This window comes from Apium graveolens, unplaced genomic scaffold (assembly GCF_009905375.1).
Source record: "Apium graveolens cultivar Ventura unplaced genomic scaffold, ASM990537v1 ctg3599, whole genome shotgun sequence".
In the NCBI taxonomy this organism is placed as follows: domain Eukaryota; kingdom Viridiplantae; phylum Streptophyta; class Magnoliopsida; order Apiales; family Apiaceae; genus Apium; species Apium graveolens.
Window position 1 is genome coordinate 24,159 of NW_027418177.1, and position 11,744 is coordinate 35,902.

Sequence of the window (11,744 nt, forward strand, 5' to 3'; positions counted from 1 at the left end):
CAGGACGGCGTCGAAGGAGCAGCCCCGCCACCAGGAGTTATCAACTAATATATATTAGATTGTATGCATTCAGTTTGATAACAAGGAATGAGAAGCAGCTTTATTTTCTTCTCCATACACAATAACCATGTGCTAAACACTGCACTTTGCATCTAAAGCACAAGCCCATCACAATTTTTTTCTACACTTGGTATAAGAGCATAATGGTTAGGTTCCTGTATGCCTAAATATCAACCCAAGAACACAAATAAAATCATGGAAACATCCAAAGCAAAAGAATGTTTTGTGGGCTTAAGCTATCCAATGTTAACGAGAAACAATTATACGACATGGTCCCTAAAGACAAAAGTTTTCATGAAGTTGCAAGGAGTTTGGTGTGCAATCGAGCAGAAGGATCCTAAGGGGGCCGTGGATGAGAAAACGGTGCAAGTGGCACTTGCATCAATATATCAAGGTGTGCCCGAAGATGTGTTGCTGTCCTTTGCTGAAAAAGAAACAGCTAAGGAAGCATGGGAAGCGATCAAGATGATGTGTATGGGTGTGGAAAGAGTAAAAGAAGCAAAAGTACAGACATTAAAAGGCGAGTTATAGTCCTTAATCATGAAGGAAACGGATAAAATCGAAGAATTTTGTATGAAGTTGAGTGGGATTGTGACTAAATCCGGTCCTTGGCGAAACAATGGAAGAATCGAGTTTTATGAGAAAAATTCTACGTGCAGTTCCGGATAAGTTTCTTCAAATAGCTTCAAACATGGAGCAATTTGGAGACGTTAAGGGGATGACAATTGAAGAGGTAGTTGGTCATCTCAAAGCTTACAAGAAAAGGATGAAGGGAAGGTCTGAGAGCGTAGATGGACAACTTCTTCTGACATCTCAGAATCAAAGACCTAGAGGTGGTTCTTTCCGTGACAAGAGTAGGATAAAGTGTTACAACTGTAATACTATGCGACACTAGGCTACGGAATGTGATAAACCGCGACGGGAAAGAGAGAAGAGACACGAAGTGAACCTCACAAAGATCGAGGATGATGAGCCAACATTATTATAGACAGAAGATTAATGCCAGACGGGCAAAATAAAAGGTGCTAGACGGGTAAATAGAAGTGCCAGATGGGAAGGATATTTTTAAAGCAAAAATGGCTAAGTTTAAGTGCCATATGGACAAAGAAGTTGAAAGCCAAACGGGTTAGGATGAATGCCTGACGGGCTAATCCAAATGAGTTCATGATAAAATTTAAGATTAAGGGGGTGATTGTTGGAATAATCTTAAATTTAGTTATTAATTTGTGTTTTATTAGTTTTGAATAAATTGTATAGGCCTTAGTGAAGGTTGTGTTGGTTAGCACACAGTAACTGTAGACCAGGTCATAGTTCAGTTTCAGCATTATCACGGACGTTGAAGTAGTGGAGTCATGCTAGGAAGTTCAGTTGCTATTTTTTAGATATCACGTTATATGTCTAGACTAGTATATATTAGATTATATGCATTCAGTTTGATAAAAAGGAATGAGAAGCAACTTTATTTTCTTCTCCATACGCAGCCATGTGCTAAACACTGCACTTTGTATCTAAAGCACAAGCCCATCACAATTTTTATTCTACATGGCTGTCTTACTGGTATGGAGATGATTCTTAAGGATGTTAGTTACTTGGTACAACTTGGAAGTGGGGTTGCTGCACCTTCTACATACTTGGAGAACAACATGCCCATGATTCCATCCTCTGAATTACCCATTAGTGATTGCACCAACTATTTCTAAATCATTTTATGCTAAATACTATGATATCTTATACCTCTAAAAAATTAATTTGATTAAATGTTGTTATGGTAATATTAATTTGTGCATGACAATTAATTTTCTAATAATTGTGAGAGTTTTTTAGAGTTGAATCTATTATAATAGTACTTCTATTATTGTTAGTTAGGGTTGTAGTAGTACATATATTATTGTTACTTTAGGTGAGTAGGCAATTTATATATAATTTCACTAAATAAAATTTAAAACTCTCGAGAAAATGTCATTTTCAAGTTAAGTTTTTTATACAATGCTTACCACTTAATTTATAGAAATTCATTTTATTTACAATATAAAATAAATTATAGTATTGCTTGTTTACCTATGCTTGTAAATCAATACCCAATTAGTTTATATAATACATGGAGTAGACTTTGTTAAATTATATTTCTATAAAAAGAAAAAAATTTAAATTTGTAATAAGAAATTAATACTAAGAAAAAAAAACAATTTAAACTATATTGGGCCAATTGAAACAATTATATACAATTTTGCCTGCAAAATAAAGGATATAAAAAGGTACGTAAAACCCTAATATAGGTACAAGGGGGCCATGAAATAGTGTTTTGGAGTTATTTGTATTCTCTATGAAAAAGTGTTTTGGAGTAAGGTTAAACACATCTTTAAATGAATTAGTGGATGACTAATCAAATGAACTGGTGGGGGACTAAGCGAATAAGGTTCAGAGGTTATCATGAATTGATGTTGTTTAACAAGATTAAAGTAATAATTTATATTTCCCCGTTTCTTCATTTTCCTTTCATATGTGTTTTTTGCAAAAACTTTTGGTAAATATCAAATACTATAATAATATCTCATTTTCCTTTTATATATGTAAGTAAATTTACCGACCTTGATGTCAAGAATTATCCGTTCAATATTATATGTCAAAGTTAGAAAAAAATTCACATACATTTGTATTAATATTTTTGTTCCTCATAAATAATCAAATACATGATATATTAAAAAATGAAAATTTTAAAAAAAGAAGCCCACACATTATTTATATTTTATGTTCATATTTGTTGAATTATACTATTCAATTTATTTTATGTTTGTGTGTGACCTTACTTTAGAGAATTTGCACAAGAATTATATTTTTCTTACTACTTGCAACAAGTTCCAAAAACAATGAAGAAAATGCTAAAAGTCCCTTCCCTTTCTCCTCTTCATCAATATACCATGTAAGGTTTCTTTGTTATTTTTTAACTTTTACCATGCCAATATATATCATATATATAAATGCACATAGTACAAGTGGATCTATGTGGGGTATGTTTTTTATTTTTCTAATGTATATATGACAAACCACTCGAAATTACTTTATGTTACCTAATAACACACGAAATTTACTTATATATGGCGTTTCCCATCTCACAAAGCCCGGTCACTTTTTAACTTAATTTCACAAGACAAATGATTGAAAATGAGATTTCTTACTTGATAGAGATGTAGGGTTTTTGTGAAAATTTTTTAGTGGTGTAAGAACTTATATTTTCAATACATGAATAGGTAGGGTCACCATTTTCAGCCTCACTAGAACCCATTCCTCATGTAACTACTATAGATCGGTAACAATTCGAAAAGTATAGAGTTATAAGTTTTTCTCAAATCGAGTAGTAATATTGTAGGCGGTGTCATTGGTGGTGGTAATTTTACTAGTCCAATTGGTGGTACTAGAAGTCGTAATCTTAGGAGTGGAATTGGTGGTGGGATTATTGGTGGTAAAGTTTATGCTACCTTACGGAGTATCATTGGTGATAACTTTAATAATGGCATCATTGGTGGTATCGTTGCATTGGTAGTAGCATGACTAGCACCTTTAGTGGTTACATTGGTGGTACCTGAAACGATAATATTAGTAGTGGATTTGGTGGCATTGATGGTTACGTTGCTCCTGGTGCTCTTATTAGTGTAATTGGTGACATTGGAAGCGGTAATCTTTGTTAGAGAATTGGTAGTGATTTTATATGTATTGGTGGTGAAGTTTATTCTAGCTTAAGCAATTCCATTTATAGCCACTTTAATTATGGTATTACAGGTGGTAGCATTGATGTTATATTGGTTAATCTTAGTGGTGGTATTGGTGGTAGCATAGCTTGCATCTTTAGTGGTGGTATTGGTGGTAGAATGGCTAGTTGGCATAGTGGTATCATTGCTCAAATATTGATTAGTCTTAGTAGCAGAAATTGTGGTAGCAATGTTAGTAGCTTTAGTGGTAGCATTGGGTGTATATTAGGTAATATTAGTAGTTGATTTAGTTTCGGAAATGGTGGTTCTGACACCCTCTCAACCCGGGTCAGAAGTTTGGGGTTCACAACACACACAATATATAAATTTGTATATGAAATATTATATGCAATAACCCTTATTTACGCAACCACGGATCGCAACAGGTTAAATAAGAAAACAAGCCAAAACCTTAACTTTTATTACGTCATACCAAATCCCAACTAGTTTAACTTACAGCTAAAAATGAAATCATGCTTACAAACCTGCATAACCCAAACTACAACTTAAAGCTCCTGCTAGCTCGATCCAACTTAACCTGGAATCTTAGCTCGCATACTGGACCGGGGATCCTCGTTACGAACAATTTCATTTTTAACTGTAGAATGACATAAACAGATTCGCAAGGGTGAGCTAACTAGCTCAACAAGTTAAACTAACAATAACCGAGGGTAAACAATGATCAACTGAAATGATTCATAGAAATCAAGTTTCTAGTTAAGCAATTTTGTAATTGGATATTCACTTTTAAGTTTAAATTGTATATTCATAGAAATATTTATAAATTTTCAACTATAAACTTACGTGTGTTTTCTGTAGTTGCTAGTGATAGGGTGTCTTGTACGGAGATGATTCTTAAGGATGTTGGTTACTTGGTACAACTTGGAAGTATTCCATGGTCTGAATTAATAATAACATGCCAATGATTCCATCCTCTTAATTCCCCATTAGTGATTGCAGCAACTATTACTATTTCTAAATCATTTTATGCTAAATACTATGTAAAAAACATGCTTCATGTGAGGTGGTCTATAGTAGACTTACTATATCTCAAACACTGCTTCTTGTATTGATTTGCATGTTTCTTTGTTGACTTATTTTTATGTAAATTTTATCAAGTTTAAATGAGTGTTTAAAGTGTTGTTAGGACTTAGTTTTAGTGGAACATGTCTTGAATTTTGGTCTAACTAATTCTATTGAAAACATAAATTGTTAGTTTCTTGATGGATTATCTATGTACAAGAAGATAAATCCAATTAGAAGTTATTTTGCTTGCTTAAATAGAATAATAACTCTTGACTTACAAAGTGAGAAATATTATAGGTTCTATTAGCAAACAAAAATAAAATTTTGGTAGAATAGAAAGCCAATAAGCCATAGTGGGAACATAATAATTATAATTTAATTGACTAATTTATTTCAACTAAAAAAGATAAATGTTCATTTCAACTTAAAAGATAAATATTTAATAATTTAAATAAAGATAAATTAAATAGTATTAAGCGTGGCTTAAATAATTTACATATTTAGAATTTGGATCAAATCAATTTTTCTAAAAAAATAATGAATTTGGAATTTATACAAAATTTTGAGACCCAATAATGGCGCAAATTACACGTCCGAATTAGATATATGTAAAAAACTTAATTTTATTACTTTTCGTTTCTTCGAAAAATAATGTATATTTGTTAATTTTTCTTTAAATATATTAAAGATGTGTAGAATTTTTTCCGATTTAGAATTTTATCTCAAAATATTTTAGTGTAAAAAATTGGATGAAAAATAAAACTATCAAAAAAATTATTTTGATATTTTTAAAATTCCAAATTTGAGTTAATCCAAGTTTTTTCTCTTTAGGAGAGAAGCAAAATTTTGTAATAAAATATATGTTCAGGCAGTTTCGGGCCTTTTTAAATATGACTTTCTTAAGATCGAATCAGACGAGTTTTTCAAATTTTTTTTGGTTTATATTTAACACTAAATATAATGTATTTTTATATATCATTAATCAATATTAAGTACCTTATTTACAAATATTGAGTCAATAATAATTAGTCGATTTAGTTGTAATATAATTGGACTTTAAATTGAATCCTCGATAATTATTCATTGTTTTGATCGAATTGTTTAACTTTATATTTTTTGTAAAATATTAGGTGTTGTTGGGAGGCGATAAAGATAAAATAATTTTTTTTTCATATTCAGTATATAAAATATTTTCTTATTCATTTGTTAATGTTGTGTATTTTTTTATAAAAGACATATCGGTATTCATTAATCTTGATATTTACATATTTTATATAAGTTACTTTATAATTCAGGATTAAATATTTAATTTGTTCAATTTATTTTGCAAACATAAATATGTTTATGATGATTATTTGAGTTTAATTTTTTACAATATTGTATTTTCCTTGTAAATTTGAGTAAGTAGATTTGAGAATAATGTGTTTGTTTTTATCATAACAATTTATGAGTTCATGTTCTTTATTTTATCCTTAAAATGACGTCTCAATATTGTGTTTAACATATTTTATTAGCAAGAAAATCATAAAAACTAATTTACACTATTGATATCATTTCAATTTAAATAAATATTGACTTTACTATGAATAAATCATAAAAATTAATTTCCAAAAGTTGATTGTTCAATCGTGTTAGTTTAACAAGATAATATCATTCAACAAAATAAAATATACATCTTTAAATTATTTAATCTCCATTAATTTATTTTGTAACTTTTACCTAAAATTAACAAAATCCCTTTATAATAGAAAAAAGTTAAATCATATATATAATAAAATTTACTTTGTTAGAAATACACAACATTATGCAATTTTTTGTGAGCATAGTTTGTACTCTTGTAAGGTGTATCATCCCAATTGTTTTTCTGGTCAAAACTTGCTTCAATTCTTCTTCTTGTTGATCAAGGCTTGCTTATTCTCAGCGTTTGGCTTTCTGAATGAGCAGCAAAGTGTCCAACTTCATCACAATTATAGCACTTGATCTTTGACTTGTAATTTTCCCATACCTTGACTCCTTGCGATCATTCTTTCTTTAATTCCTCTTATCAGGGTAAAGTTCGAGGAACTAGAGCCTTTCTTTCAAAAACATTTTTTTTTGAAGTCTGTATAGCCCATATTTCTAAACTTTTTAACTAAAAGAGCATAAATTTGTACGATATCTTCATCATTACCATGATCAATTTCAGTTCCTGAATAATTTTGTAAGCCATCATGAGTATTTGAGACTCAGTGTCAGACTATACAATCATGGCCTTTCATTTTCAAATGGCTATTTCTTGCAAATTTCTCTCTTGTTTTTCCTCTACCCTGAGAGAAACATGTCTTGTCGCATTTTGTCTTACTTTTCTACTCCATCTCCAGTTCATTAGTTTTCAGAATTCCATATAACTTAACTAGAGATGTGTCTTCAAGATCATAGTTATCCCTTATTGATATAACTTTCAAGTCACACTTTGGAGGAAGTGCAGGAAGAACCTTCAAGTTTAAATTTGCTGGATCATACTCTATGTCAACAAGTGACATATCATTCAACAATTTCTGAAATCTATCATAGATTTTAAACAAAGACTAATCAACTTTTGAGTCAAAGTGCTTATACTGGTGATTGAGTATTGTCCTTCGAATCTCCTTGATAGCCGTTGTGCCTTACACTTAACCACCAAAGTGTCTCAACTTTTCCTTGGTTGTTTTGCATCCAATAAACCTAGGGGACATCACACTGTCTAGATTGTTATGCAAAAATGTCCAACTTTTCCATTTTTTTCTTGACCACGAATAGCAACAAACAATTTCATGGGCTAATGAGGTCCATCATAAATCCCTTTTGGATTTAAATTAATCTAAACATGTTTTATTTAAATAAAATATAGCTGTTGAGAGTGCATTTTAGTATTAGACTTGGTCATTTGGTGTTTGCATATTAGTAGGAACTGAATAATGAAAGTGGGTTAGTGATAGGAGTTTGTTTAGCTGCATGCCTAGTTTTTAGCTTGCTTTGTACTTGCATATTTATTCTTGTACATTGATCTATTTTAATTTAAGAAGTTTTATCTCCTTCCAACTCTAAATACAAGCAGGTGTGTGTGTGTATATTATGTTTTAGTGCTTTACTTGGTATGAGAGCCACGGTAACCACTTAAGTTTTCAGACACGATAGAACAGAAGGTAAAGACGAAAGAAAGTACAAATATTGGGCTGAGTTATCCTATGCTTACGAAGACTAATTATGCAGCTTGGTCTCAGAAGATGAAAGTGATTATGCAGGCATATGGCTTGTGGGACCCGAAGGGGACTGTTGAGGTCAAAACGAACAAGCGAGCCTTGGCAATTATCTATCAAAGGATTTCGGAGGAGATGTTGTTGACACTTACAGAAAACAAAACATCGAAAGAGACTTGGGAAGCTGTGAGAACAATGAGTTTGGGAGCAGACAAGGTGAGACAGGCAAAGGCTCAAATGCTGAAAGGGGAATTTGAAAGCTTAAGTATGAAAGATGGGGAGCAGTTAGATGACTTCTACATGAAATTACATGGACTGGTCACTAACATTCGAGCACTAAGAGAGAAGATGTAAGAGAGCTACGTGGTGAAGAAACTTCTCAGAGCAGTTCCCTCGAAATTTTTACAAATTGCGTCTGCTCTGGAGCAATTCGGAAGAAGTCATTGGTTCTTTGAAGGCCCATGAAGAACGGTTGTGTGGGACAAGTGAGATGAATCAAGGGCAACTCTTACTGACAGAGGAAGAATGGCGAAAGAGAGAAAACCACGAGGGACAATTGTTATTGACCCGTGAGGAGTGGATGAAAAAAACCAGAGAAGGGAATCGAGGTCCTAGTGACAATCGGGGAAAAATATCAAATCGAGGAGGACGTGATATGAGCAGGATGAGGTGCTTCAATTGCCAAGCATTTGGACATTTTGCATACGAGTGCCGGAAATCACGACGTGACAAGGAACCACAAAAGGAAGTGAACCTCACCCAAATCCAAGGAGATGAACCAGCGCTATTGATTGTTGAGATCAAAGAACCTGTGAAGGAGATGATGCTGATAAATGATGAAATGGTAGTTCCAAAGCTAACAGAGAAAAATGAGGGACGCAAGGATTTGTAAGTGTGGTACCTGGATAATGGGGCGAGCAATCACATGACTGGACAACGGGAAAAATTCAAAGAGTTAGACGAACGTGTAACCGGAAAAGTGAAGTTTGGTGATGAGTCTACTGTAACGATAAAAGGCAGGGGAGTAGTGTCATTTAAATGCAAGAATGGTGAAGAGAAGACATTAAGCGAGGTATATTACATCCCTACCTTGTGCAATAATATTATTAGTTTGGGTCAACTTTCGGAGGCTGGTAACAAGGTTGTATTGGAGGGAGAATATTTATAGGTGTATGATGAACGAGGTCGACTATTGATGAAAGTGAAGAGGAGTGAAAATCGTCTCTACAAAATAAGCCTTGAGGATAGTAGCCCTATGTATTTACTCTCAAAAACCGAGGAAGATACATGGCTATGGCATACAAGGCTCGGCCATGTCAATTTTCAGGCCTTAGAACTCATGTCAAAGGAGAAATTAGCATATGAAGTTCCGAAGTTGATTCAACCAAGGAATAAATGTGAAGGATGCTTGATGACAAAGTTGGTAAGAAGTCCGGTCCCAGCAAATACGAGTTTTGAAACAAAGAATCCCCTTGAACTAGTGTATGCAGACATTTGTGGCCTGATCACGCCTGAGACTTCTGGAGGTAATCGATATTTTTTCTTATTTTTCGATGATTATAGTAGGAAAATGTGGGTATATTTGTCAAAAGAAAAAAGAGATGCTTTTGCAATGTTCAAAAATTATAAGGCAGTGGTAGAGAAGAGAATGGAGAGAAGTATAAAAATGTTACGGACAAATTGAGGTGGTGAATTTTGCTCAAATGAATTTAAATTATTTTGTGAAGAAATGGGGATTGAACGTTAATATACAGCCCCGTATACCCCGCAACAGAATGGGGTAGTCGAGAGAAGAAATAGAACCGTGGCGGCGATGGTCCAGAGTATGTAGATTTAAATGGAGTGTCACTTGTATTTGTTTTTACATGACCTCTATGTCAAGAATTATTCTTTCAAGATTATATGTCACGGTTAGAAAAAAAGTCAGTTACATTTGTATTAATTTTTTTTGTTCCTCATAAATAATCATATACATGATATATGAAAAAAAGAAAATTTATAGAAAAGAAGCCCACACATTATTTATATTTTATGTTCATATTTGTTGAATTATACTATTAAATTTATTTTATGTTTATGTATGACCTTACTTTAGAGTTATTTTTACAGGAATTATATTTTTCTTGCTACTTTCAACAATTTCCGAAAATAATGAAGAAAATGCTCCAAGTACCTTCCCTTTCTCTTCATCAATATACGGTGTAAGGTTTCTTTGTTATTCTTTAACTTTTACCATGCCAATATATATTATTAATATAAATGCAGATAGTACAAGTGGATCTATGTGGGGTGTTTTTTTTCCTAATGTATATATGTCAAACAACTCTAAATTACTCTTTGTTGACCTAATAAAACACGAAGTTTACTTATATTCGGAGTTTCCCATCTCACGAAGCCCCATCACTTTTTAACTTCATTTCACAACACACATGGTTGAAAATGAGATTTCTTACTTCATAGAGATGTAGGCTTTGTTTGGGATATTTTTAGTGTTGGAAGAACTTATATTTTCAATACATGAATAGGTAGGATCACCATTTTCAGCCTCACTAGAACCCGTTACTTAGTAACTTCTGTAGATCCGTAACTATTTGAAAAGTATAGAGTTATGGTTTTTCTTTAATCCAGTAGTGATATTATTGGCGGTGGCACTGGTGATGGTAATTTTACTAGTCCAATTGGTGGCACTAGTAGTCATAATCTTAGGAGTGGAATTAGTGGTGGGATTGTTGGTGGTGAAGTTCGTGCTAACTTAAAAAGTATCATTGGTGGTAACTTTAATAATTGCATAAGTGGTAGTAGCATTAGTGGTATAATGGGTAGTTTTAAAAGTGGGATTGGTGGCAGCATGACTAGCATCTTTAGTGGTTACATTGGTGGTACCAGAAATGATAATATTAGTAGTGGATTTGCTGGCATTGATGGTGCCATTGGTCCGGGTGCTCTTATTAGTGCAATTGGTGGCATTGAAAGCAGTAATCTTTGCAGGAGAATTGGTGGTGGTATTATTGGTGTTGGTGTTGAAGTTTGTGCTAGCTTAAGCAGTTCCATTTATGGTCAGTTTAATTATGGTATTACAGGTTGTAGCTTTGTTGTTATATTGGTTAGTCTTATTAGTGGCATTGGTGGTGGCATTGGTGGTAGCTTAATGGAACTGCAGATAGTATGATATATGAAAAAAATGAAAATTTATAGAAAAGAAGCCCACATATTATTTATATTTTATGTTCATATTTGTTGAATTATACTATTAAATTTATTTTATGTTTTATGTATAACCTTACTTTAGTGACATTTTCACAAGAATTATATTTTTCTTGCTACTTGCAACAAGTTCCAAAAATAATGAAGAAAATACTCTGAGTGCCTTCCCTTTCTCTTCATTAATGTACGGTGTCACGTTTCTTTATTATTCTTTAACTTTTACCATGCCAATATATATTATTAATATAAATGCAGATAGTACAAGTGGATCTATGTGGGGTGTATTTTTTTTCTAATGTATATAAGATAAACAACTCTAAATTATTCTTTGTTGACCTAATAAAACACGAAGTTTACTTATATTAGGAGTTTCCCATCTCACTAAGCCCCGTCACTTTTTAACTTCATTTCACAACACACGTGGTTGAAAAAGAGATTTCTTACTTGATAGAGATGTAGGCTTTGTTTGGGAAATTTTTTAGTGTTGGAA

General features: G+C 32.6%; 1 protein-coding gene across 1 annotated transcript; it reads left to right on the forward strand.

Annotated features, from left to right (window-relative positions):
* Positions 1-679: 679 nt before the first annotated feature.
* On the forward strand, positions 680-8,942 carry LOC141701224 (uncharacterized). Its single transcript, XM_074504915.1, has 3 exons — positions 680-914; positions 8,064-8,400; positions 8,477-8,942. The coding sequence occupies exons 1-3, from the start codon at positions 680-682 to the stop codon at positions 8,940-8,942; spliced, it is 1,038 nt and encodes a 345-aa protein (XP_074361016.1).
* The last annotated feature ends 2,802 nt before the right edge of the window (positions 8,943-11,744 follow it).

What these genes read in the sequence shown, in the direction of transcription:
- LOC141701224 (XM_074504915.1), top strand. Translation starts at nt 680, where the DNA reads ATGGAAGAATCGAGTTTTATGAGAAAAATTCTACGTGCAGTTCCGGAT. An exon ending in TGGTTCTTTCCGTGACAAGA is followed by an intron (nt 915 to 8,063) that starts GTAGGATAAAGT and finishes CTAATTATGCAG; the next exon opens with CTTGGTCTCAGAAGATGAAA. An exon ending in CGAGCACTAAGAGAGAAGAT is followed by an intron (nt 8,401 to 8,476) that starts GTAAGAGAGCTA and finishes TCTGCTCTGGAG; the next exon opens with CAATTCGGAAGAAGTCATTG.